The 27,036-nt window shown below is 48.1% G+C and overlaps 1 protein-coding gene across 1 annotated transcript in view; it reads left to right on the forward strand.

Moving 5' to 3' along the window:
* The window catches only part of EFCAB6 (EF-hand calcium binding domain 6), a 215,743-nt gene that overhangs the window by 170,647 nt on the left and 18,060 nt on the right, over window positions 1-27,036 (forward strand). The window contains exons 24-25 of the mRNA XM_034987337.1: window positions 575-770; window positions 4,072-4,263. Of these exons, the coding sequence (XP_034843228.1) occupies window positions 575-770; window positions 4,072-4,263 (388 nt within the window). The remainder of the gene's footprint in view (window positions 1-574; window positions 771-4,071; window positions 4,264-27,036) is intronic.

Raw genomic sequence — 27,036 nt, forward strand, 5'->3', positions numbered from 1 at the left:
CCTTTGTGCCTTTCCACGCTCTTTGACGTATTTCCCTTCTTTTCACATCCCACTGCCGTTTCTCAGCCCAGCACTCACGAGCTGAGGTTGCGATGATCACAGCCTCGAGCGCCCACGCCCCCCAGCCTTGCCTCCAGACCGTCCCTGACCCCGTTGCCAGGTGTATCTCTCCTCCCACCATTCTGCAAGCCTCACATCTCTGCTGAGGCACCTTCGTTTGCCCCTGTCAGTGGATCAGGTGTCTTAGCCGGGCCTTCTCTTCCCATCATCCGCTCCCCGAAGCCTGAGCCCTACTGTCCAGCCTTCAAGTCTCAGAGCCTCAGGGCAGGACAGTCTGTGGCCCCGGTAGCCCTCACGTCTATCCCTCACCTCGCTCTGTTGTATGACAGTATCTGTGGGTGCTAACTGGCATGTGTGAACCTATAGGCCAGGGAAGAGTGTCTTCATGTTATTCACATTCTGCTCACTGTTCTCTGCTCAGCAACTATTTATTGAAAGAATATGCGATAGGGTTGGGTTTGTTTTTTTTTTTTTTTTGGTAATTAATGTATTCTTTTCTTTCTTTCCGGACAAGTTGGGGAATCAGCTGGCATGATAACTCCTTCAATTACCTTGACTTCTTGAAAGCGGTGGAAAGCAGCAAGCCAATAAGACCTCAGCCAAAAGAAAAAGAGGAGAACACGCCAGTCAATTTCTCAACACTGGACCCAGAGGACATTGTCAAGAACATCCAGGAAGTTGTTGCCTCCTCCGACGTGGCTTTGTCAACGGTATGACAGACTGAAAGTACTTTTAGTCTAGAAACTGAAGTGCTGGTGCTCATGTCCATTCATGAAGAGTGGCTCTCAGCCCTCCCCTCCCCCTGGACCCTGGCGCCTCTCCTCACTCTCATGGGGCATCAGGACTCGGATGGGTCAGTCAAATCAGCTTGTGCATTTGAACAAATGTGTATCCATAGCTCTACAGGAAGCTACCACGATTGTGCCCAGCACGTGCTCTCTGATGTAGAGGTGCTCAGGGTTTAGCAAGTGCTGTGTCTGGAATGAGGGCAAGGGGTTCCAGGCCGGGAGGACAGAGGACAGGCCTCAGGTGAGGAGGACCGACACATCCTGTGAGCACTGGGTCCATCGCATGAGGTGGCCTTGGAGGGTTGGCCAGGACCCAGCTATGGCACCAAGACTCATGGCAAAGGCCACTAGGAGCCAGGGGAGGAGCAAGAAGGCACTCCCCCGAGTACAGTGACATTTTATAGCTAACGTCTGTATGACACTGTGCAGCATGCCAAGCCCTGGTGTAGATGGGGATGATGCTGTGGCCCCCACTAGAGTCCGTGGAAAATAGTACTTGGGCCATGCTCCTGGCGGGGTGGTGGTCCCCCAGACAGATCCACACCTCAGTTTCCCCTGCAACAGTAGGAAGAAGAGAAAATTCTGTCTGCAGATGACAGGTCTTACAGCTTAATGAGATGGTGAATCTAAAGCATCGTGTGCAATGCGGGGTGGAGTCAGAACAGCTCTGTCCTTACGTTTGCCATAGGCGGACTTACAGACCCTCTCCAAAACCTAGGACTATGCTCACTAATTCTCCCACGTGCATAATCCTTTCAGCATAGGGAGGCCAGGTGGGCTCTGGAGTCCAAGCATAAGAGATTAGAGAACAGGGGAAAGGCAAGTGCCACCCAGCCGGCCTATGAAAGTTCTGGAATATCAGCAAACTTGACCTTCACACTGGAGAGCAGACATTTTTCACATCTAGGAGTTCTCTATGAGGATTTAAGATTTTTATGTCGTTATTTTAATGAGTATCTAAAGATAAAAATTAGTCTAGACACGTTGTGGATCATCTAGACACCACGCGGGTCATCTGGAAAACCACCTATGGGCCTTTCAGACCAGAGCTTGTGCTTGAGATGGCCCCGGGCCCAGCAGTCACCCAGTGAGCTCTGCACACTTGGATGTTCACCACGACCAGGGGCAATATAAATGATGAAGGGGGCCGGGTGGTGGCCACAGCAGGCTTGGAGACACAGCCCTGTCGGAAGGGCAGCTTCTCCTCAGCCCCAGCCACCTGGGCCCCCATTTGCTAGAGCTTGTCATTTTTCATGAGAAGCCATGAAACCTCCTGATTTCTAAATGTTGGCATATATTCCAGATTTTTCAAAAGCATGATATAAACCAAATAAACCCATTTGCAGGATGGCTTTGCCCCCTCTGACTTAAAGGGGCACCACTAATATCTATCAGGATGTTTCTCAAACTGAGGTCCGTGGAAACTTTGGGGGAAACCATGGTTCTCACTTCCGAGAAACACCCTTTAGGCAAGAGATGTTTTAAGCCAGAGAGTGAGAGTCTCTGGCCAATAGAGTGGCAGAGGGCTTGGAGGGCAAGAGGGCATCGGGGGCAGAGCAGAAGGAATGGCGATGTCCGAGGACAGGCGTCAGAGAGGACACCTGGCACATTTACACGGCTCTACAGATCACTGGAGACCTGTCTCAGACCTGTTGTTTCTGAAATGACACAACAATACCTTGTATTTCTGGAGAGTTTATAGACTTTTAAGCCTCTTAACTTTTGATTCTTCCACCCGTCCTGTGGCTCGGTAGGCCGGACTGACACACGGGGAAGGCCGCACAGACCCAGGGAAGTGCAGGTCACACAAATGCTCAACTGACCGTGCTCATGTTCATGGTCCTTTCTTGAGATCCACTGTGTACCAGGTACACGGATAGGTGTGTTTGGGGGCCATAGTAAAACAGAACGTTATGAGTTACGGAGTCCCTCTTTTGTATACCAAAGAAGCCAAGCTCAGAGAGGTTACGGTCTTCTGGTAAGCAGCAGAGCCTGGTTCAAAGTCTACTTCCGAACTGGTGGTCAGAGGGTTTTCCACTCTCCACAGCTTTGTCCTGTTACCACAGGCTAAATAAAAAACCTGAAGCTAGACAGACAGTATTTTAAGGTTAATTTGGTACACATATATCACCACCCCCATGGGCTGATGGGATGTGCCTAATTAGCCCTGAATGAGAAGTAACCACAAGGGTTTGGTTTTGGGTCTGCAAGCACATGAAATTCTTACTTAAGAAAAAAAGATCTTGGGGCGCCTGGGTGGCTCAGTCGTTAAGCGTCTGCCTTCGGCTCAGGTCATGATCCCCGGGTCCTGGGATCGAGCCCCGCATCGGGCTCCCTGCTCCACGGGGCACCTGCTTCTCCCTCTCCCACTCCCCTTGCTTGTGTTCCCTCTCTCACTGTGTCTCTCTCTCAAATAAAGAAATAAAATCTTTTTAAAAAAAAAAAAAGGAAAAGAAAAGAAAAAAAGATCTTAACCTATCACTTGATACAGATTTCCTAGTGCAATAAAAATGAATGATTTTGTTTTGACAGATGGAAAAAAATGTGCTTTCTTTTTATAGCACATTTTTGCACTTTTTCAGTCTGACTACTGTACCGCTGGGTTGGCCCTGGCTGCATCAGCGCCTCGGACACCAGCACGTGGCCACAGGGGCCTTTGGTGAGGCGAGGCCACGCAGACACTGGCCCAGGGTGGGGAAAGGGCAGCAGCCTCCCTGTGCAAGCCTCAGGGTGGGAGTGGGGACAGGGTGGTCCCTTGACTCCTCCTCCTCACCGCCTCTGACATCAGGCTCCACCTTGAGAACCCCACCCCACACCCCGACGTGGTGGGATTGCATCTGAGCCCCCCGTTACAAGGGACGTATGCTCCAAGGAGCTAGTATGGGGAGACTTTGGGCACATGGTTTCCCCCTGGGAGCATCCTTGGAGCTTCCGTGGCTTCCCCAGCGGAAAGGGGCCAGGGCTCCTCCTCATTCCTCTGCCTCTCTGAATCCAAAGAGGAGCCAGCGAAGCGACTTTTCTCTTCAGTACCAGAGCTCTCACACTGGGCCTGTGCTTTACCTGTCCCCATCTCTCAATCATGGCGCATTTTGTTAGTAAGGTAGAATTTACAGGGCACTTGAATGCACTGGATTTCATTTGCATTCAGAAAAGCAATACTTCAGAAAAATATTTTTGAAATAGTCACTTGACAGTAGCATCTGCCTTTTCTCTCTTTTTTTAGGCATTTTCTGCATTGGATAAAGAGGACACTGGGTTTGTGAAGGCTTCAGATTTTGGACAAGTTCTTAAGGATTTCTGTTACAAACTAACAGACAACCAGTATCATTATTTTCTGAGAAAACTGAAAATTCATCTAATCCCCCATATAAATTGGAAATATTTTCTCCAGAACTTCAGCTCCTTCTTTGAAGAGGTAAGGATGTTGGCAGCACCCAAACATCTCTCTTTGAAAATGGGCTAAAAGTAGTTTTTGCAAAATGGAAAATCACACCAGATAAATTGGCAATCACCTCATGTGGTTGGCTAATTCCAAATGAAAATTCAGTATAAATTCTACATAGAATGTTAGAAGGTAAATATGTGTATTTTATTGAAAACTCTTTTTTCTTTCCTTTTCTTTTCTTAGAAGTTTGGGAGCTTGCTTTTGTCTGGTTATTTCAGAATTCTCGAGAATCTTAGATCCCTGAGGATGATCTGGCATCCAAAGAAGTGAGGCCCACACTATGTCAGGGCCTGAGCTGGAAATGAGGGAACTGGGACCCACTAGGGAGACATTTATTGAGGACCCACTATGTGCTGGGCCCTGGGATATGTATCAGCCGAGTCTGGGGTGGAGGTAAACACGGAGGTAGTGGGCTTTAACAGAGGCATGCTCAGTGCAGGAAAGATTGCTGGGAAAGTCAGGGAGGGCTTCCTGGAAGAGGGTGTGTGGCTGACTACCGGACTCTTGCTCCTTTCTCGGACTGCATTTCTGGCTGCACAAATTGTTTATTCGGTGGCTGTTTCTTGATCTCTAAATGTAAGTGGACCAACATCATTAGCAATAATCACAATCTAGTTTTAGCCAACACAGATTTCTTTGATCGCCATTCTGTACTGAGAGTCAACACACAAGCGCCACAGTCCCTGCCTACACGGGCGGGGGAATGAAAATAAACATGTGAACAATCCAAAACTGATGCAACAGTCAAATCACAGCAGCCTGTCCTCCAATATATTGAAGTGTCCCCCTGCAGCAGGGCACTTAATGTCATTTCCAATTGCAAACTTTTATGTATGTTGAACACCTAAGTGCATAAATCTTTCATCACTGATCTAGGACAAATTCTTGAAAATTAGATGACTAGAGCAAAGAGTGTGAACATTTTTAAGGTTTGAGGTTTGTTATAATACTAATAACAACAGCAAATGCTATATAGTGCTTTCTTTCTTTTTTTTTTTAAAGATTTTATTTATTTATTTGAGAGAGAGAGAGAGAGCACATGAGAGGGGGGAGGGTCAGAGGGAGAAGCAGACTCCCCGCCGAGCAGGGAGCCCAATGCGGGACTCGATCCCGGGACTCCAGGATCATGACCTGAGCCGAAGGCAGTCGCTCAACCAACTGAGCCACCCAGGCGCCCCTATATAGTGCTTTCTAAGGGCCACTCTTCCTGGTCCTTTCCATATATTAACCCGTTCAGTCCTTTGATGCACTACCAGGTGTGTGCTATTAATCTCCCTTTTGATAGATGGAGACCCTGTGATTTGTGCTCAGTCACCCCGATGGCAAGTGGTAGGGCTGCTCTGTGAGCAAGAGGTCCGCTCCCAACTCCAGGCCCCTCAGTGTGGGCCGTCTCCTGTGGGGCTGTGACTTCTTTCATCTTTGCTATTTAGGCAGACATTCCTTAACAATAGATACTATCGCATTGCTGTTTGAAAACTTTGTATCAATGGTACCGTATCCAGTACTGTTTTCTGCACTTATTTTTTGGTTTACTCTCATGTGTTCAAGATGTATCCATGTTATTCCACTGGCTTCAGTTCATTTCCTTATTAGGCTGCTATGAAATTAGTCCATCAAATGAGTATATTCTATTAGGTGAACATGCCCCATTCAGTTATCACCCTCCTGCTAAGGACCATGGAGATTGTTTGCAGTCTTCTCCATTACAAGTAAAGCGCCAGCCAGCCTTCTGTGACTGTGTCCTTGTGACTCTCAGGAGTTACCCTGCGTGGGGTAGGCTCGTGTTCAGCATCCCCGGGACCGTCGCTGTGGCCGTACCAATCATGCACGCTCCCGCCAGCCTCGCGTGGAGCTCATAACGCGCCAGGGCCCTGGTAATCCGTGGTATTGTCAGACGTTTTCATTTCTGCCCATCTGAATATTAGGAAGGCTGGACATTTTCTTGTGTTATGAGCCATTCAAGTTTCATTGTCTGTGAAAGGGCTTCTAATCCTTTGTTGGTATGGGGGTTACAAATACCTCCTCCTGGCCTGTGACTCATCTTTTCTCTCTGTTTATGGTGACCCTCACTGTTTTTAATGATTATACTTTTTCTCCTGACTTTAAAAGAAATACATATTCATTGTGGAAGTTTTGGAAAATACAGGAAAGTATAAAAGAGCGAACAGGGCTCTAAACCCCAGGATGATACTGTGCTGGCAAGAACAGCCCCCTCTGTGCACACGCCGGTCCCCGCCACAGTCTCACCGTGGGACACGGACAGGCTCTGGAAGTCAGGCCCCTGCATGGCCTCCTCCCCCAGCATGGCCTCCAGAGCTGACCTTCTTTCAATGTGCCACACTGCCCTGGACATCTTTTGTTCTCCCCTTTTAATGCGTTTCTCCCCAATTCTTTTATTGTGGCAAAATACTCTTAACATAAAATTTACCATCTTAATCATTTTTAAGTGCACAGTTCAGTGGTATTAGGATCCATTCACACTGCTATGCAACTACCAACACCATCCTCCTCCAGAGCCCTTTTCATCTTGCAAAACGGAAACTGTACCCATTAGGGACTAACTCCCCATAACCCCTCCGCCGCAGCCCCTGCTGACCTCTGGTCTACTTGCTGTCTCTGTGATTTTGACTCCTCCTATAAGTGAAATCACAGTGTTTATCTTTCTGTGGCTGGTTTATTTCACTCAGCCTCATGCCCTCAAGGTTCACACATGTAGTGTGTGTCTAAATTTCCTTCCTTCCTAAGTCTGAATACTAGTCCATGGTAGGGACACACCATGTTTTGCTTGGCCATTCATCTGTCACTGGATGCTGGCGTGGCTTCCCCGTTCTGGCTGTTGTGAATAATGCTGCCGTGGACACAGGTGTGCGAATATATTCTTTTACACAGTGGAGCTAGCACTGGCTACATAACCGTGGATCTTGCTTTTTTCTCCTTCACATTAAATTGCACCATGTCACTGAAAGGTCTTCCAAACGTGGGTTCAGAGGTCTGTGTAGCATTCCATCGACTCCCTGATTTTTAGGGGTTTAGACTTTTTCCAGCTTTTGCCACTGTAAGTTACTTTGCCGTGAACACTCCGTGTGTAGATCTATAGCTACATTTTGGATTCTTTCCTAAAGAAAAGAATCCAAAGAAATAAAATAACTGAAGCCAAGAGATAGGAATAATAAATACTTTTATTGATCTTGAAAACAGCCCCGTATTTTTTTAAATAATTTTTTCTATTGGGTCAAATCATATGAAATCACCATTTTTAGAGCCACAAATGATTGAATACTGACAATTTCACATGGTTGAAGCTAGTATTTGTAGAAGTCGCTTATGTCCATCTTACATGATTTGGAATATTCCGGTAATTTTGAAGGAGAGAATTAAAGTCACCCCCAGGGATGACCACTATTAACATTTTGGAATATTTACTTCTGATCCTGTTTTCTAGACACATATCTTTTGGGGGTGGGGTCAAGGACAGAGCGTATATGCTGCTGATTTGGGGGGTTTTGGGGATTTTCTCAACTCTTAAAAGACTCTTTTTTTAACAATCATTTTGTATTTGTATCAAAGTAATATATGCCCCATGGAGAGGAAATTGAACAGTGGCGAGAGCATTAAAAGGAGATCACTGAATCAACTCCTCTCCCCCCAGCTCTGTGCCCCAGAAAGCAGTCACTGTAACTTGCTACTACTGTATACCTTCTTCTTTAAAAAATTTTTATTTAAATTCAACTAATTAACATATAATGTATTACTAGTTTCAGAGGTAGAGTTCAGTGATTCATCAGTTGCATATAACACCCAGTGCTCATCACATCACGTGCTCTCCTTCATGCCCATCATCCAGTTACCCCATCCCCCCACCACCCTCTCCTCCAGCATCCCTCAGTTTGTTTCCTATGGTTAAGAGTCTCTTATGGTTTGTCTCCCTCTCTGGTTTCATCTTATTTTATTTTTTCCCTCCCTTTCCTTATGATCCTCTGTTTTGTTTCTTAAATTCCACATATGAGGGAGATCATATGATAATTGCTTCTCCTCTGACTGACTCACTTCACTCAGCATAATCCCCTCCAGTTCCGTCCATGCTGATGCAAATGGTGGGTATTCATCCTTTCTGATGGCTGAGTGGTATTCCACTGTATATATGGACCACATCTTCTTTATCCATACATCTGCCGATGGACATCTGGGCTCTTTCCACAGTCCAGCTATTGCAGACATTGCTGCTATAAACACCGGGGTACAGGTGGGATCCCTACATTTGTATCTTTGGGGTAAATACCTAGTAGTGCAATTGCTGGATCGTAGGGTAGCTCTATTTTCAACTTTTTGAGGAACCTCCATACTGTTTTCCAGAGTGGCCGCATACCTTCTTACGTCTGGGTCACCCTTCGATTTCCTAAACAAGCCTCCTGGGCGTTGTTCACAGACCAGTGGGTAGGAGAGGTGAGGCCTCGCTTTCTCACCCCGCTCCCCACTTCCGCTCCAGGTCCCCCCACAGGGTCTCCCCTGGAGCCTGCTCTTTCACTTACTGTGCTCTTGTTGGCACCGTCCACCTTATCGATTTTTCTCTAGAACGTGGATTGCCTTTGATGTGTGCCATCCCATTGTGTGGATTCGCCCACTCCTCCATCCACCAGCATTTCCTGTGGGCCCACTGTGGGCCGGCACTGAGCTGGTGCTGGGTCAGCAGTGAGCCAAACTGACATGGCCCCTGCCTTCCAGACACTTGCATTCTAGGGAGGGGGGGCGGGCAAGAAATGAGAAATATATCCTATGTCAGATTCCAGTACATGCTGCCGAGAGAAATAAAGCAGAACAGAAGGGGGGTGGATCTGAAAGGGCTGGAACCAAGAGCCAGAGGAGGTGAGGGAGGGAACAGGTGACCGCTAGGGGATGGTGTCAGGGGGCACAGCTAGTCCAAGCACTGGGCAGGAGGGTGTCCCATCAGCTCCAGGTGTGGCTGCCCTGGGCCTGAGAGAAGGAAATGCAGTCAGGGAGGGGTGGGCAGGCGGCTTTGTCGCTTGGGGACGTGGTAAAGATTGCATTGCTTTTGACTCCGAGTAACATACAGGAACAAGGGCTAGAGGAGCATCATGACCTGACTTACACTTTAGAAAATCACCGTGGCAGCCATATGGAGAAGAGCCCGTGGGGCCAAGGGCCAGAGCAGGGAGGCAGCTCACAGCCCTGGGGGGGCTGCTGCTGGCATGGCTCCATTCTAGATACATTTGGAAAGTGGAACAGACAGGCTTGGCTGATCCATGCTACATGAGGGATTGAGAGTCAGGAACGGCTCCCGCTTTGTGGCTTCTAGAGGGAGGAAAGAGGGAGGAGGGGGTGTGCTGGGACAGGGCTGTGTTAATGGATGGAGCCGATCCCCTAGCGTTGGCCCTGCAGGTGCCTCCAACGTTCGGCCTTCTCATGCTGCTGGCGTGCTTCTAGTGAGCACTTAGAAGTATGCACCCAAACCCTTCTAGCCGCTTAGTGCCTGACCGCCTGGAGTCCTCACCACAACCCGGGGTCCAGAGGCCAGCTGGCCCCCCGGCCGAGGAGGCAGGGCTCCGGCTTCAGTGTGGTCACGGCCATCCTCCCTCGCGGGTCATCATGAGCATCTCTGCCCACTCTGGAATTACCCGACCAAGGGTAAAGCTTCAAATGTTGCCAGCTTGCTTCCTGATCTCCTTCACAGGGTCTCCTTCACCAGTGGAAACACTTCGCTGAGCATTCTTGTGGGGAGGTTTTCAGATTAATTGCAATGCGAGTGACGATGGGAAAGGTGCTTAGGGACAGGAGCGAGCATGCTGGGCCGGAAGAGGCTGGGGCCGGGGAGACCCATGGCACCGCCGGGGCCGCCCCCTGGGCTTTGTTGAGAATCCTATACTTGGGCACGGGTGTGCTGGCCCGGAGGACAGGCAGCTCAAGGGACTTCTAGGCTGAAAGCATGAAGGCATGGGGTGTGGGGACTCAATGTGGGGCAACTAGAGGTGGTTCGATTCAGGGCAGGCCATGTGGGGGTTTGCCTTCCTCCTGTTGATCTGTGGATGGCTGGGGAGGTGGTGGCAGGGGCGGACCACCACCCCTGCCCTTTCTCCCTTGCTCCAGAGTTCAGTCCCTTTAAGATCATTGAGACTTCTGAGCAAGGATGTGAGTTAGCTCAATCAAGGTGGCTGGAATGGGAAGGAGAGTGTGGGAGAGCCGAGCCTGTCTTCATTGTGATGATTTCTGAAGTTTAATCCTGGGCTGGTGTTTTTAATAGAGGGGAAAGAAGTAACAAATAATAGGAATAGTTAATGCATCCTCCTCAAGCTCATTAAATATGATACCAGTCACCCTTTCCCTCTAGGGGACGCACGGGAGGCAAGTAATTAAAAGGAGATCCCCAAAATGTAATTAAGACAGGCGCACCACTCCCTGCAAAGGCGGTTCACCGTGAATAATTCCTCGCCAAACCCAGTCTGTTCTTGGAAAAGGAACAACTGGAATTGTAGTTAACACATTTTGTAAGGCCTTGAGTAGATTGAAAGTATGCAGAGAGTAGAAATGACAATTTTACACCTACTCACAATCCGTTTCTTATATTGGATACCCTGCTAAATCTGTCCTCCCAAACTTCTATTGATCTCCTGTCTCATATGCCTGTCACACATGACATGTGAAAATCATCTGAGTGCTTCTCAGAGCAGATGCTGCATTAATTTCAGATCCTGGTATGCGGCTCCACCGTGGCGCATGGTCCCCTCCTTGCTCTTTCTGCTGCTTCATTAAGCGCAGCTCAGAGTGTGGGTCACTGGCCTGGGGCCGGTGCAATTCAACATGCCCAAGCCCAGGCTTGGTCTCTGGGGCGCCGAGTCATTCTCGTGCCCCACATTTGGCTTTGAGAGCAACATTCGGGATTTCCTGTGGGCCCAGAGGCTTGTGAGCTGGGGAAGAAAAGGGACCCGTCTTTGCAGACAGGAGTAAGGAATTTGCCTCCCCGCTCCTGCCAAACCATCACACCCCAGAGGAGAAACATGAACCTAGGTGGCATAAAAGAAGGGGAGCAGAGTATTGAAACCAAAATCCAACTCAGTGACTTAGCGAAAAAGAAGACAAAGGACAAGTCCTGAATGACAGCATTCGTACCTTTTTCATAAGATGCCCACAAACCAGGTGAAAACATTATCTGAATTTCCATCCTCAACACATACCTCTTTTTCACTTCTGGGAAAAACATTTTACATTCAAAATGCTATGTGCAAAATATAGCGGATCACCTTGTTCTTAGAAAATCGTTCCTGCTTAACATTTCTTTTAAGTCTGAAAGTGCACTTTCAGTATCTTCTGTGAATATAAAAATACTGCTCAGAGCAGAAATAGAATTTGTAAAAGACATACTAGAAACCCATATAAAATCTCTCTACTTTATTACCATGGAAATAACGGAATTTTTTAACGAAACGCATCCTTATTTAAGGCAGAGTAATTATTTTGTCACATCGTAGAGCGCAGAGAGCCAATAAGATCTTCCCTTACTTAGTGTTTATAATATATGGTCTTTAAAGTCATTCAGTGAGATGTTAAATAACCTGAAGACGGGTGTTTCTGAGAGAGGATTTAAGATTGTAGTTTTTAACCGCAGAAGGAACCGTAAAGCACATCAAAATGTTTATAATCTTTTATGAACATTGTATTTATGTTAGTTGCCAACAGCGTTACTTCAATTTATCTTTCTTTTTATTGTAAATATAACAGTGTCCATGTATTTTTAATGAATGGATAAGGAATAGAGGAGTTCCCTTTTCAGGAAAGAGGTCTAAGATTATTAGGGATGACTTAAGTAAATTATTAAGATGTGTCATTACTGTTATTTACTCTTGCTCCTGATGGCAAGAAAGGCTAAGTCCTCTTGATATAATTTCGGTGACTTTTAAATATTTCCCCTAAATTTTGCTCACTCTCCACTTGCCAGCCAACATTTACTACCTATTGTCCTGGAGACCACTGAGGATGTGGCAGGTTGTGAGGGGCAGCTCAGACCAACTCGGACACTTGGGTTGGCCTTGGTGACAGGCCAGGGGGAGGGGCTCTTGGCCTCACCGTGCCTAAGCTGAAGGAAGAGGAATATTATCACCCATAGCCTTGAATATTGGTGGCACCTCATGGGAACCGGGCAGACAGGACCCACCCACCTCCCCTCTCTGGGCCTTTGAGTTTGGAGAGCTGGCTGCCCTATGGGTGGAGAGTGCCGGTACCTTGGCACAAGCAAGTGTCTCTTTCCTCTGAGCATTGGCGTCTGCACCAGTCCTAGCACTGACCCAGTATTTGCACTAATACAGACAGCCCACTTAAAGCCAACTGTAGTGATAAAAGCCACAGAACGAAAATAACATTGTCCCAGGAGATGAAGAATTAGGTGTACAACCTGCTGAACGTGACTTCCACTTAGCATATGCAGAGACATTCTTTCAAGGTTAAAAACTCTCCCAGATCTGCGTCTGTTACAGCTCCTGTATTGACATCACCAGGCACCCTAGGAGGTGCCTGGGTCCAGAGCCACCTCCTGGGAAGGACTAGGGGCGGGGGGCCTACCGCCCTAGCAGCTGCTGGGTAGGACGCTGCTGGTAGCAGGACAAGGGTGGCCACCAAAGGGAGCGTGGCCTGGTTTCTGATGCCCCTCGGAGAAATGTGAAGGGGGCCATACCAGGCTGGCTTCCACCTGGGCAGGGGAGTGGTCACATTGCCCCCACTCCTCCATCCGAGGGACCCCTTTTCAAACACAACTGTTTCAGGCAGACAGTGAAGTGATCAGTCCAGTCAGCGAGGTTTGGAAGAAAGCATACCCGAACTGAATTTATAGTAAAGTAGTTACTGTGAATTTGAGTGAGTGAATTTTCCTCAAACCCAAACATCCCGTGCTCCTGGGGGGCAGGGACTCTGGTCCACCTCTTTGTCCCAGCTCCTCCGATGCTCCAGCCTGAGTCTGTCACTCCCTCTGGCATTCTCAAAAACACTTCCACAAGCATGCCCTTTCCAATCTGAGTTGGCATCCTTTCTTGATTCCTAGCCCCAGGGGGATGCTACCTAGATGTTCCAAATAAATGGACTATGGCCCAGCCAGTGCAGGTAGGCCCCCATCCATTTGTCCCTCCAGAGTCATGACAGGCTGATTTAATTGCAATTTTGGGGTCAATTAAGGACCAGAGTTGAGCTGTACCATTGATTGTACAAGGTCATGACCATATCAGGAAGCCAGGAGTCAACCCAAGAAGTCATTGTCCCAAATAAGTCTTGCAGAGAAAATCCAAAATACAGATGGTGCTAGTATCTTGGTTATTATCCTATGCCTAGGTGTCTAACTTGTCAGTTAACTATTTATGTTCTGGCTTTAGATGCCCCATTCCATTGGAAGAATCTTAACTTTCAGTATTCAGCAAATGTGGATAAGAATGTATGCCAGGCACTGGGCCAGCCCTGGGGGCCGGGCAGGTGGGGAGACAGACACGAAGTTCCCTGGGAGTGACTATTGATTTGGCAGAAATGGCTGTGACCACTGGCGTGCAAACCAGAACGTTCCATCTCTTGCCTTTTAATGAGGCCTGAATTTGGATGGTCGATGCTGAGGGATAAAGAGGAAGGAGCAAGTCACGCACCCCACACTCCCCCACCCCCACCACCCATGATGTGTATACGCACTGGAGCCAGGCACTGGTCTAAGGCCCTACGTACAGTAACTTGGCCTCCTAACAGCCTTTGAAGGTGTGGGTTCTATCATTATCCACATTTTGTGGTTGAGCAAACTGAGGTAGAGTCGAAGTGCCAACCCAGCATGCCCACGCTCTTAGAGTCCTACCTGGCCGGTGGGAGCCGTCCTCACGTCCACTCTGTGGGGATGGAGAAAGAGCTTTGCATGGTTCCGAACAGAGCAAACCCAAAATGTTTGCATTCATTATTTATTTTTTTTATTCTCTCCTACTTCAGTGAGTGCATGTTTAATGTTTAATGTTTAGTAATGATGTGATTATATGGTGTGGAATTTATTTGAGTGGAAGAATTTATTTTAATAGTTTCATAAATGACTTCAGCCATGAGTTTATTGAATCATTAAAGGGTCGAAGGGGTGGCTCAAATGTTTGCTTTATTTCTCTGCATTTTATGGCAATTTCACACTACCAAAGGGTTTGTGAATTGGGCATTTGCAAAGACATCCGAATAGATCCTTTGTGAATGCCGAGCTGTGTGACGGAAGTGAGCTTGGAACCAGAGGAGGGGGATTTACTCTGCATCATCAGGGCAAAGAGGAACGCAAACAGTTTTGACGAGCTTGTGCCAAGTCTGGATGTTGGGAGATGGGGCTTCCTGGGCGTGGGGACCCCGTGTGCAGGGACCCAGGTGGGGAAAGCCCCTCCCTGTGGGCATGACTAGCATGGCTTGAGGTGAGGGGAGAGGGCAGAGGAGGTGGGGGTGAGGCCAGAAGGGGAAGGGCTCTGGGAGGCAGGCCCAGGGTGGGTCTCTCCTCCCTGCTTGCTTCCTCAGGCATCTCCAAAAGCTTCAGCTCTTCCAGGGCAGGGGGTCTGTCTGCCATTCACTGCTCTGTTCCCTGTGCCTGATACACAGTAGGTAGGCCCTCGTCATATGTATGAGTTGTCAACTCCCTATTATTGGTAGGTGCTTGGATTCTCGCATATGTGGTAGGTGGCTGGAGTCATGATGGAGGGGAAGAGCATAGCTTTGCCATCAGACCCTCTTGAGCTCCATCGTCAGGTTGCCCGAGAGTAGCCTGGGGACCAACCGCAGCTGAGTCCTGACCTCTCAAAGCCCAGCCCTGCTGATTAGAAGCTCGTCTTGGTTGTAGCCTTTCCGAAGGAAGGATCTTTGGGCTGACCATTGTTCATTGCCCAGAAAGAATTCTTGCGTGGTAAGAGATCTCAGGTCTAGGCAGTGGTCATGCCACCGGGAAACCTGGATTATGCCTGGCATTCTAGCGTCCCTCCCCCAGGTCTGCCAATAGCGCACTGGGTTATTGGCACCAATCCCCTGGTGGCGCAGAGCTCGAGACCTCCTAACAGACAAGAGTGCACTGTCGGGGGTGTGCGCAGGGCTCTCGATCTGGCGGTAAGGGTCTGCAGCAGTGCGCTTGCTCACAGCGCTTCTACTTCATTTTCAGCTGGATTTTTTGCATTCTATCCTTTTTTTCTGTTCTTTGACAGGCAGCTTTGCTGCTGTTGTTATTTTTAACATTCATTTATTCACTGTAAATACAAATGGAGATACAGTACAGTTAATTTCTTTGCTAATCAAAATATTTGATCAAATGAAGCAATTTTTCAATTCTTAGAAGTAATTATACTGTTCTTTAAAAGGAAGTATACTTTACTGAGTATTTCTAATTAGGAGTTTTGCTACCTGCTGTGTTCTTACTCTGTGTGAAGTTTTAGGATTTTTTTTTTTTCTCCTGTAAGGAATCATAGAAAAACTATATAATTTTCCCCCAAGTCTTCAAAACAAAACTTAGTGGAAGAATGATGCAATCTGATTAGCTAATTTTAAGTTTCATAGTAGTTAAATGAATACACCAACATGTTTCTAATCTGACAGCTGGAATGGATTTGCTAAACCAAGTTGCCTGTCCTATTGCTCCCAGCCACGTGACTGCCCCCTTGGCCACCCACAGGAGGAGGGCCACAAAGTTCCCGAGCAATGTGCCCACCGTCAGTGAACACCAGCAGCCGGAAAACCATCTACGCCAAACAGCTTCCTTCTTTTCTCCGTACTCTGAGCTCACCCCTTTTTATTTTTCCCTAACTAGACATTCAGAACTGCATTGGTCAGCTATCACCAGGTAACAAACAACCACAAAACCTCCATGACAATGAGCATGTATTCCATTTTTGCATCTGTAGGGTGGCCCAGCTCAGGGGGGCTTGACTGGGACATCTCTGCTGCACGTGTTCGCACCTCCTCCTCAGACCAGCACTGTGCTGGGGGCCTGTTCTTCTCAAGGCAGCGCCCCCAGCCCAGGAGGGCTTGCCCACGTATTTGAGTGCTTTTTATATTCTTCATTCACGTTATACTTGCTAACCTTCCCTTGCCCAAAGCAAGTCACACAGCTGAATCCAAAGCCATGTTCCCAGCTTTTTCAGTGCGAGGAATCCCAAAGTCACACGTCAAAGGCTGTGGACACAGGGAGAGTGGAAGAGATCAAGCCTCGAATGCATATTCCACAGGAAACAATGTATGTGCACCTCCATTTCCAGCTCTACTGGATTATTTGATGCTTCAGTCCACTTCTTCCCTATTGTGTTCTCTCTTCCTGTTATCTAGAAAAGTTGTTTGGGATATGACTTACTGGCAAATTGATTTCATAAGGCAGCCACGATCATGGCTGGACATAACTTGACAGGATGCTAGAAGGCTCTTTTCTGAATCATTCTCCTTTCCACCTGTTGGAAGAAGAGTATGACAGTATGTGAGCTAACCAACCTCCAGGTTCAGTGAACCCTTCTGGAGCACGCCCTGCCTTCAGCTGGTTCTTGCGGTTGGCTTAACCCTCTCCTCGCGTGCTGCTCCCTCCCTCCCTCCCTCCCTCCCCTTGATTTGGTCAGGTGTGGGTTAGGTCAGCAAGCTTCTCACTTGGAGCTTCCCCACCACCTCAATGTGAGTTTCCTGCAGCAGAGACAGGCTCATTCATCTTTATCCAAACGGGTTGGTCCAGCGCCTTCCTGAAATGGATGGTGTGCTCCCTGAGTGTGTCTGCCTTCTGGATGATTCTTTCGGGGCAGTTCTCTTCCACTGCTGTGGCTATCACCACTTTACAGATGGAGAACCCACACCCAGAGAAATGAAGCGACTTGCTTGAAGTCGCCAGCCCGAGGAGGCCGGAGCAGGGCTCTTGCTCAGCCATGCTGAATCTGAGCCCGGGCAGCTGTCAGGAGACCAGGGCTCTGTGGCATGTCCACGGTGTCCCTGAGCTCCTGCCCAGGCTGCTGGGCTGCGTGACCACATCTCAGACTTGGCTTCCACTACCCCGGCAGGTGGCTTGACCTCCAGGCAATAGCATGTACCAGAATGCCTCTGTGATGACTCACGGTAGAAACGGTGTCAATCAGGAGCTGGGACTCGAACCCGGCTCTGTCAGACTTGGGCAGAAACACCTGGAATCACAGCCCCTGGGAGCAGCAGCAGCAAGAATAGCAGCCCACGTTTGCCACGCGTGGGGCCAAGCACGTGCTGTGTCGTTTTGTTGAAATCCCAGGCTGGCCCTTTGAGATGGTTTTGTTTTTATCTCTGGGAGGAAACTGAGGCCGAGAGGGGTGCTAAGTCCTGCTCAAGGTCACAGGAGAAAAGGCAGAGCTCAGCTCCACTCAGCTCGGCCAACCCCAAAGCCCTTGGTTGATGGGAGACTGTCCTCGCCCTCCCGGCCCAGCGCCCTTGGCCTGACCGGGGGGGCGCCCGGGCCCTGTGCTCCAGCCAGGTCGGCGGACTTGGGTTAACGGGGCCATTGCCTCCAGCTGTGCTCCCACAGCAGCCCGGCAGCCGGGCCCCTTCTTCTTGTGCAGGCGTAGGGCGGCCAGAGGTGGCGGGGACCATGGGACATGGTCTGGGGGTCCCAGCGCTGTGCCTACAGGCCTCTCCCCACCTCTTCAGCCGGCAGCTCTGTGCGCCGGGAGAACCCAGTCAGAGCCAAAGACACTGTCAAAGACCTCAGGCTGCAGGACGGAGAGGAGCCCTGCAGCTGGGCTGAAGGCATGGGCTCCAGACGGAATCTGCACAGGTGCTCGCTTCTCTCTGACCCCCGCTGCCCCAGACCTCCTCCCTCTGACCCCCACCCACCCAGGCCGCCTCCCTCTGACCCTAACCCGCCCAGGCCGCCTCCCTCTGACCCCCACCCACCCAGGCCGCCTCCCTCTGACCCCCACCCACCCAGGCCTCCTCCCTCTGACCTCCACCCACCCAGACCTCCTCCCTCTGACCCCCACCCACCCAGATCTCCCTCTGACCTCCACCCACCCAGGCTGCCTCCCTGTGACCCCCACCCACCCAGGCTGCCTCCCTCTGACCACCACCCACTGGGACAGCCTCATGGGTGATTTCATGCAATGGCAGGATTTAGAACCACAGGTGTATACATTGTAAAACTGTGACTTGCTGTTTACTAAATGAGATCTACAGATATGTTTGAAACTGAAAAGTGCTCCGTGTTATTCATAGGCTCTTTGATGATTATATACTTCCCGTATTGGGACATGGTTTCTTTTATATATTTTGCCAACATTATAAAGTCACAAAGGGGACCAGGAATTTTCTTCTTGGCAGTGGTGGTCTGTTATTTCCCTGCAACATCAAAAGGGACAGTTGTTTGATAAAACAAGGCTCCATGAACACCCTTGAGTAAATGAGAGAAAATTCCTTCAAAACATGGAAATCATTCTCTAGCTGGGTCAGACCTAGGGTGGATACGATTCCACTTTTTTTTAAGTACCCAGAACAGCCAGGCGTGCATACGGGTGTTGGATGAGAGGCCACAGGCAAGAGCATGGAGGTGCAGGCCCTGCGGCTCCTGTTCCAGACAACAGTGTGGACGAAGGTAGGCACCCAACGCCTGATCCCTTCCCTGTCGTTCTCAGTGTCCCTGCTATCATTCCTATCCCAAGGGTGCCTTCTATGGAAAGCCTAGTTAGTATCGGAAAGTGACATTTACATCGGAAAATAGTGGTGTCCTTTCCGATTAGGAGAAACATTCCTTCTAGTTATAGAAAAAGCACTATTTTTCCCCATTCAGATATATGATCACGTGACAAGTGCCAGGGACACAAAAGCGCCAGACCAAGAGCCATCTGTTCTTCCCAGGCGTCTTCAGTCACTCGGAGCCAGGTTGGCAGTGGCTGAGCGGCTTTGTTCAAAAGCAGGACGAGAACCAGGATAGGGGCGCCTGACAGATTCCGCTCCTCTGTGCCCTGATGGAAGAACCGGGGGGCTCTGCACTTCCAAGGCTGGGGGGTGCTCTGGGTGGCATGGCATGCAGAGCGGGGTGGCCCCATCCGCGGGGCCTGAGGACCTCCAGGTCAGCCGTTCATCCTGGTCACCGAGTGGGAGTGGTGTGATCGGTGATCTCTGTTTATTCCTTGTAGCATTTTTGTCATTTCTAAGTTTTCTGCCGTGAAAATGCAATAATTATTTTTGTAGGAGGCAAAAGACTATTTCTAACTGGCAGCAAAACCCCCTTCATGAGAAGTTTTAGTCACCCGCGCTCCTGTGTGTCTGGACAGGAAATGGTGCTGTTTCTGTTCTTGGCAAGTGCCCGTGAGTGTCCCCTTGCCTCCCGCCCTCCTGGCCAAGGAGAAGGGCGGGGGCGGGGGGCGGTTGCTCGGGCTGCAACTCAGGGCCTGTGGGAAGAGCTGACTTTGCAGGCCGGCCTGCCTTGTTCCTCAGCCTCCCCACCTTGCTGAGTAGGGACATGGCCTCGGGCTCTGGGTTTTCAGGTGACTTACACCTGCACTTCCTTTGCCTCCCAGCTCAGTCATCTCCTCCTCAGGGAGGCCAATTGTGTCCACGGCACCCTGCCCCCTTCTAAGAGCACACAACCCGCTTAGAATCTCTGCTCACCCTATGGGTGAGCTTTGCCCTGGTCGCTCTCTTCCCCCTGGAGACTCCACCTGGGTAGAGACTTTATTTAAGGATTACTTCTTACCTCTTCCTCCCCAGGCTAGAAGAGTGCCTGGCACATAGCAGATGTCCCACGAGTGTTTGTGAAAGACTCAGGACAGTACTCAAGGGCGGGCATTGAGCATTCATTCTCTGAGAGGGCAGTGCACACGTGCGTGTCACATGTACCCAGCACAAGCACTCACCACCCCTTGGGGCTCTGAGATTCAGGTGTTACTCAGATCTATGCACAGGTGGAGAGCAGGGGTCTGACTCACAGCGCAGGCTCTCCCACTGAGCAGCGCTCCACGGCCAGTCTGTCCTCAGCGTCATTCACAACCAAACCAGACTGTCCCAAGCCCCAGACCTCAGGACCCCTGACCCTCCCAGCTTGGGAGCTCCAGTCAGCCTCCTGACTTTGCTTCCCTTCCCTCTCCACCCAGAGAACAAGCGTTAATACTTGTGTGTGTTTGTGCGTGTGCATGCATGTGCGCACATGTGTGTGTGTATGCACGATCATTTGGACGATTTTATGGATTCTTTTCCACTTAGTACATCACAAACATTTTATCATATTATTAAATTACTCCTTGAAAGATTCTAAATAGCTGGATTGTAATCCATCCTATAGAAATATCATATCTTGGGGCACCTGGGTGGCTCAGTTGGTTAAATGCCTGATTCAGTTCGGATCATGATCTCAGGGTCATGAGATCGAGCTCTGCAATGGGCTCCATGCTCAGCATGGAATCTGCTTGAGATTCTCTCTCCCTCTCCCTCTGCTCCTCCCCCCACTGGCATGCTCTCTCTCTCTCTCTCAAATACATAAATAAGATCTTAAAAAAAGAAATATCATATCTTATTTAACTGTTTCCCTACTGTCAGACATCCAAACTGTTGCCAATTTTGTAAAATCTTGTTAATTTTGTAAAGAATTCTTAATGATTGTAGTTCCATGAGCTCACCTTGTTTATTTCCTGAAGGAGAGTCCTAGAGGAGAGGTACTAAGTCAAAGGAGAGGAAATTTTTATGGCTTCAGGTATGTTATTCACCTATTCCAGCATGATATCTTCAATCAGAAATTTGCCAGTTTGGGGCACCTGGGTGGCTCAGTTGGTTGGGCGACTGCCTTTGGCTCAGGTCATGATCCTGGAGTCCCCGGATCGAGTCCCACATCGGGCTCCCTGCTCAGCAGGGAGTCTGCTTCTCCCTCTGACCCTCCCCTCTCATGTGCTCGCTCGCTCTCATTCTCTCTCTCAAATAAATAAATAAAATCTTAAAAAAAAAAGAAATTTGCCAGTTTGTTAGAAGAAAAAAATCAAATCTTTTTTTTCATTTCCATTTCTTTGCATCGTGACAAGGTCATGATTTTTAACATAGATCCTGGGCCGCTGCCCAGAGCAGAATGCAAGGATCCTGCCACTTATTTCATTTTATTGGTTGTGACATTTTTCCATTGTATGGATGCATTGTTTATTCACTCTTTCTTTGAACAAATATTAAGACCCCACTATGGGGGCACCTGGGTGGCTCAGTTGGTTAAGCGACTGCCTTCGGCTCAGGTCATGATCCTGAGGTCCTGGGATCGAGCCTTGCATCGGGCTCCCTGCTCCTCAGGGAGCCTGCTTCTCCCTCTCCCTCTGCCACTCCTCCTGCTTGTGCTCTCTCTCTCTCTGTCAAATAAATAAATAAATAAAATCTTTAAAAAAAAAAAAAAAAGAAGACCCCACTGTGTGCCAGGTCTGTGCTAAGCACTTGGGAATTCAGCAGTGAACAAAAGACTAGAGTCCTTGCCTTCATGAGGTTTATCTTCTGTTAGGGTAAGGAAGACAGTTAAGGAGTAAACATATAGGGGATTAGAGAGCAATAAGCACCACAGAACACAAGCAAGGACAGGGGAAAGGGAGGGAAATGTGGAATGTGGCTCAGGCATGTTCTAAAAACCCTGAAGGATGTGTGAGAACAGCAAGTGCAAAGGCCCTGAGGTAGAAAGGCGCTTGCTGTATTTGAAGAAAAGCAGGAGGCTTGGCGGCTCTGAGCAGAGTGAGCAAGGAAGAGAGTCACAGAAGTGAGGTCAGAGAGTGTAGCAGGGTGGGGGGGCGCTGGGGAGGGCCGTTGTGAAGCTCTGCCTGTTACTCTGGGCAATCTGTGAAGCCTTTTGAGAGGTTTGCTTGATCTGACATGCACTTTAAAAACATCATCCTCAGAGGAAGATGACTATGGCTCTGTGATTATGGCTCTTGCTCTTGCTTACCCTTCCATCGAAGAACAAGTGTTAATACTTGTGTGCGTGTGTACATACATACTTTAAAAGATCATCCTCAGAGGAAAATGCACGTGGAAGCAGAGAGACAGTTGCCGTACTCGGTGCAAGAGACAATGGTGGCTTGGACCAGGAGGTAAGGATGGAGCAGTCAGCTTCCAGATATGTACTGTGAAAGCAGAGCCCCTGGGATTTGTGGGTGGTTTGGAAGTGGTGGTAGATATTTCACAGGTGACCCCAGGCCTAAGTTACTGGAAGGGCAGTCTCCATTTGCCGAGGTGGAGACCTCAGAGGACCGTGGTTTGAAGTTGATGAGGCAAGAGAGAAGGAGGAATTTTCCTTTGTGAAACTTGGATGTTCTTTCTTGTTTATGAGGTCACTCTGACCCAAAGCTGTCTAGGAGTCAGCCACGCCATTCCCTACTGCTTTAGTGGTGTCGTGGCTCGGCCACAGTTAGAGGTCTATTTCTTACCCACTAACAACCTAAGCAGGTGGCCACTGATTTCCTTACATGTTTCTAGACCAAGCTACACTCCTCTGGTTATATCAAGTTTATGACATGTTAATATCTGGCAGGTCAAAAACTTCATTGCTAGCCTTTCCCAAGAATTCGTGGCAATTTTCCTATATTTTTTTCTCCATATCAATTTTAGTGTCCATATATCTGACGATTCTCCCAAATATCCACTGAGATTTTTATTAAGACTTTATTAACTTTATTTATAATTTGAGATCTTTTGAAATGGAGTCTTCGCATCTGGGATCATAGTACACGTCCCTTTGTATTCCAACCTTGCTTTGACAGCCCCTCCGTAGAATGCGCGTAGCTGTCTCTGTGTAGGTCTCACGCTTTCATATGAAATTTATCCCAAAGTATTCAAGAGCTTGTCACCAACGTAAATGTGGGTTGTTTCCACAATACAATTTCTAATGAGTTATAATTACCGCCCAAAAAATAGTATTGCTGTTTTGTATTTTTGGCTTTATTCCAGCCACTTTCCTCACTATCTTGAGATTTTCTAGTTGTACAGTCACATCCACAAATAATGATGAATTTCGTTTTTCAACATTCATACGGTTTATTTCATCTTCTTGTTTTATTTCAAAAGCTGGAGCCTCTAAAAATGTGAATAGTAGAACTGACAGTTGAGCGTGCCTATCTTGTTTCAGACTTTAATGCTTTAAATATGTTACCCGTTTAATATGTTTGCAGATGGTGTCTGGCTAGTACTCTCATTTAAGGAGAGAGTATTACACACAGGATCTTCATTTTATTTCTATGTGGTATAGCTATTGTATTCTAGTGTACACCATTTCTATCAGGCATAGCTGCTGGATTTTATTAAATGCCTTTTTTGCCATCTGTCGATATGTGACCTAACGTAAAGAATTGAAAGGTCTGCTAATTCTTGAAGGACTCTTATACTGGGAATAAACCCTAGTTGATTTTTTATTTAAAAATAATGGTGCTAAATATTCCTAATGGTCTTTTTAAAAATCTTTTAATGTCTTCACATTAGTGCCCATAAATTAGGTGGGTTTATATTTTTTATTTCAAGTGTTTATCATATTTTGGTATTAGGGAAATATATATAATGAGTTGGAATACTATAGATGCCTTTCTGTGTTCTGGAATAATTTGACTAATGTAAAAATTATTTATTGCTTAAAATGAGATACAGCTTGCCCTTAAAATCAGCCACATTTGCACATTTTTAATAATAGATGGTAGCTCTTCTAACAGCTTTTTCAGTTTCTTTTATGGTTACCTGTCTATTCAGGCCTTTCTAATACTCAAGTTAAATTTTGTAATCTCTATTTTGCTTAAAAATGATTCAATTTCCTCTGGAGTTGAAACCATATTAACCCAGGGTTGCATAATCTGCTTTGTGAGAATTCTTCTGTATCTGTTGGTAGAATGAGAGGATTTCCAATTTGTTTTGTGTTTTAAAACTTTCAAAGAGCGCTCATATATACGGTCTCGTGTCAGCCCTTCCTTACTCCTCCTGGATAGATGAGGAAACCAAGGGGAAAGGGGCCCCTAGGGGCTTACGCGAGACCACACAACGCCTTAGGGGCAGAGTCTAGCCTCAGATCCAGGACTCCCACCTTCCCTGCTAGACTTGTCCACCTGTGTTCTTCTCAGCTGTGTCCCCTGGGGGCTCATCCTTCTCAGGGCACAAAGGAGCGCCAAGTGTCAGCACAGACTTGAAGCAGGACTCTCCTTCTGGAGGAGGCTCCTCTGCACTCTGAACACCAACACCTCTTGGAATGTTTAGGCAAACAGCCAGGTGCTTAGCTGTGGGAGGTGAGCTGTAACTGTTTGGAAATGTATCACATCCACCAGGAAGGTCAGTCTCATTTTCAAGAATAGGGAAAGAAAGGCACCCACTTGCTTTGAATGGCTCCAAGTGGATGTGTTTAAAAGCTTCTAGGGGCTCCTGGGTGGCTCAGTCGTTGAGCGACTGCCTTCGGCTCAGGTCATGGTCCCAGGGTCCTGGGATCGAGTCCCGCATCGGGCTCCCTCGTCGGGGGGAAGCCTGCTTCTCCCTCTCCCACTCCCCCTGCTTGTGTTCCCTCTCTCGCTGTCTCTCTCTGTCAAATAAATAAATAAAATCTTTTAAAAAAAATTAAAAAAAATTAAAAAATTAAAAAAATAAAAGCTTCTATGGACTGTTCAGTGGTTGAAGATGAGACGGACTGTGGTCCGAGTGTGTGGGATCACGTTTTTGAGGGTGTTTCCAGAAGCATCCTGTGTTTGATGCAACTTCATAAAGTAACATTATGCTCTGTCCTGAAGGATAGTAACACAGAATATATATATTGCTGTGGAATTGCTGAAAAAGAGACATGACCGAGTTTTTTTTTTAATTTAAATTCAATTAGCCAACATACAGTATATCATTAGTTTCAGATGTAGTGTTCAATAATTTATCAGTTGCATATAACACCCAGTGCTCATCACATCACATGCTCTCCCTAATGCCCATCACCCAGTTACCCCGTTCCCCCACCGACCTTCCCTCCAGCAACCCTGTTTGTTTCCCAGAATTAAGAGTCTCTCATGGTCTCCCTCTCTGATTTCTTCCCATTCAGTTTTCCCTCCCTTCCCCTATGATCCTCTGTGCTGTTTCTTATATACCACATGAGTGAAACCGTATGATAATTGTCTTTCTCTGATTGACTCATTTCACTCAGCATAATACCCTCCAGTTTCATCCACGTCAGTGTAAATGGTAAGTATTCATCCTTTCTGATGGCTGAGTAATATTCCATTGTATATATGTACCACATCTTCTTTATCCATTTATCTGTCGATGGACATCTTGGCTCCTTCTACAGTTTGGCTATTGTGGACATTGCTGCTATGAACATTGGGGTGCAGGTGCCCCTGTGGATCACTATATTTGTATCTTTGGGTTAAATACCTGGTAGTGTAATTGCTGGGTTGTAGGGTAGCTCTATTTTTAATTTCTTGAGGAACCTCCATACCGTTTTCCAGAGGGGCTGTACCAGCTTGCATTCCCACCAACAGTGTGAGAGGGTTCCCCCTTCTTCACATCCTTGCCAACATCTGTCGTTCCTGTCTTGTTAATTTTAGCCATTCTGACTGGTGTGAGGTGGTATCTCATTGTGGTTTTGATTTGTATTTCCCTGATGACAAGTGATGTTGAGTATTTTTTCATGAGACATGACCAAGTTTTAATACTAGTTGGGGGGATTAAATGTGAAAATCTTGTAAAGGTCTTAGCACAGTGCTGCTCATCATGAGAGCAATTATAGCTAATAGTCACGACAGGTTTTGATGGAGGAAATGGAGCGGATTTCAGAATTCACCCTCATTGGGAGACAGTTCTCATGCATTGTCACCCTCACGTTCTCACAGAGTCTGGTGTCCCCTCCCATCCCACAGCCTCACCTCTTCCTCAAACTTCAGGAGCTGAACTGCTGAGGCAGCAACCACAGGTCTGGTTTGGGGGGCCTCTTCCTGCTTGCAGCGAGTAGGTGGATGTCAGGGCTGCTTCCCTAGGCCTGCCCACTCCCCCTGACCCTTGTCCCCTCACAGAAGGCTCAGGATGCAGCTGCCTTTTGAGCCCCAGTCTCCCAAGTCTGGCTTCATCGCGAGCTAAGTCTGTCCTCCTCACTGGCCCCAGGATGAACACAGAGACCTTTGTCATCCTAGCATCTGCTGGTGATCACTAAGTAACTTCCGTGTCTGCTATTCCTCCTGTCCTGCCTATCTACCACCTGTCCCACCTGTCTACCATTAGTGATCATCAGCACGTGTGGAACGTAGGCTGTGGTCCTCCCCAGGCTCCTCCCTGCTCACCTTGCCTGGCCCTCTCGCCTGCACGTAGCCTATACATCCAGTAAGAAGGTCCTTCTCTTCCCCCATTTCCCCACAGCCCATTCCTCCTCTCTCCAGAAAGCGGCCCCTGAGTCCAGGCTACCGCTCACCCCCGCCAGGCTCGCAGGCACCATGGACAGCGCCATGAGGCCCTGACCTAGGGCTCCTGACTCCCCAGGAGAGGTTTAGAATGGCAGCGCTCAGTGGGCCTGCTCCACGGCCCTGCTCAACCTCCAACCCCACAGATTCTGCGTTCGCCAGGATTAAGTCCCTGTGGGCCTCGAAGTTTTAGGCTTAAGGGAACACTTAGCCAGCCGTGGTGCTGTAGCATCATGTAGTAAGGGCCATCAAAAACTGCCTTGCCAATTCTAACCGCTGTGAGTATAAATCCACTACACTGATGTCCAGAAATAAAAGCAGTCTGGATACACGTTTACTCCCTTACCTCAGAGCACACACTCGCTGCGTGTTTGTGAAGTGAACAGAAGGACAGACCGAATGAGTGAATGGA

The sequence above is a fragment of the Mirounga leonina genome, unplaced genomic scaffold (genome assembly GCF_011800145.1).
Source record: "Mirounga leonina isolate KUSES-001 unplaced genomic scaffold, KU_Mleo_1.0 Mir_418, whole genome shotgun sequence".
Taxonomy (NCBI): domain Eukaryota; kingdom Metazoa; phylum Chordata; class Mammalia; order Carnivora; family Phocidae; genus Mirounga; species Mirounga leonina.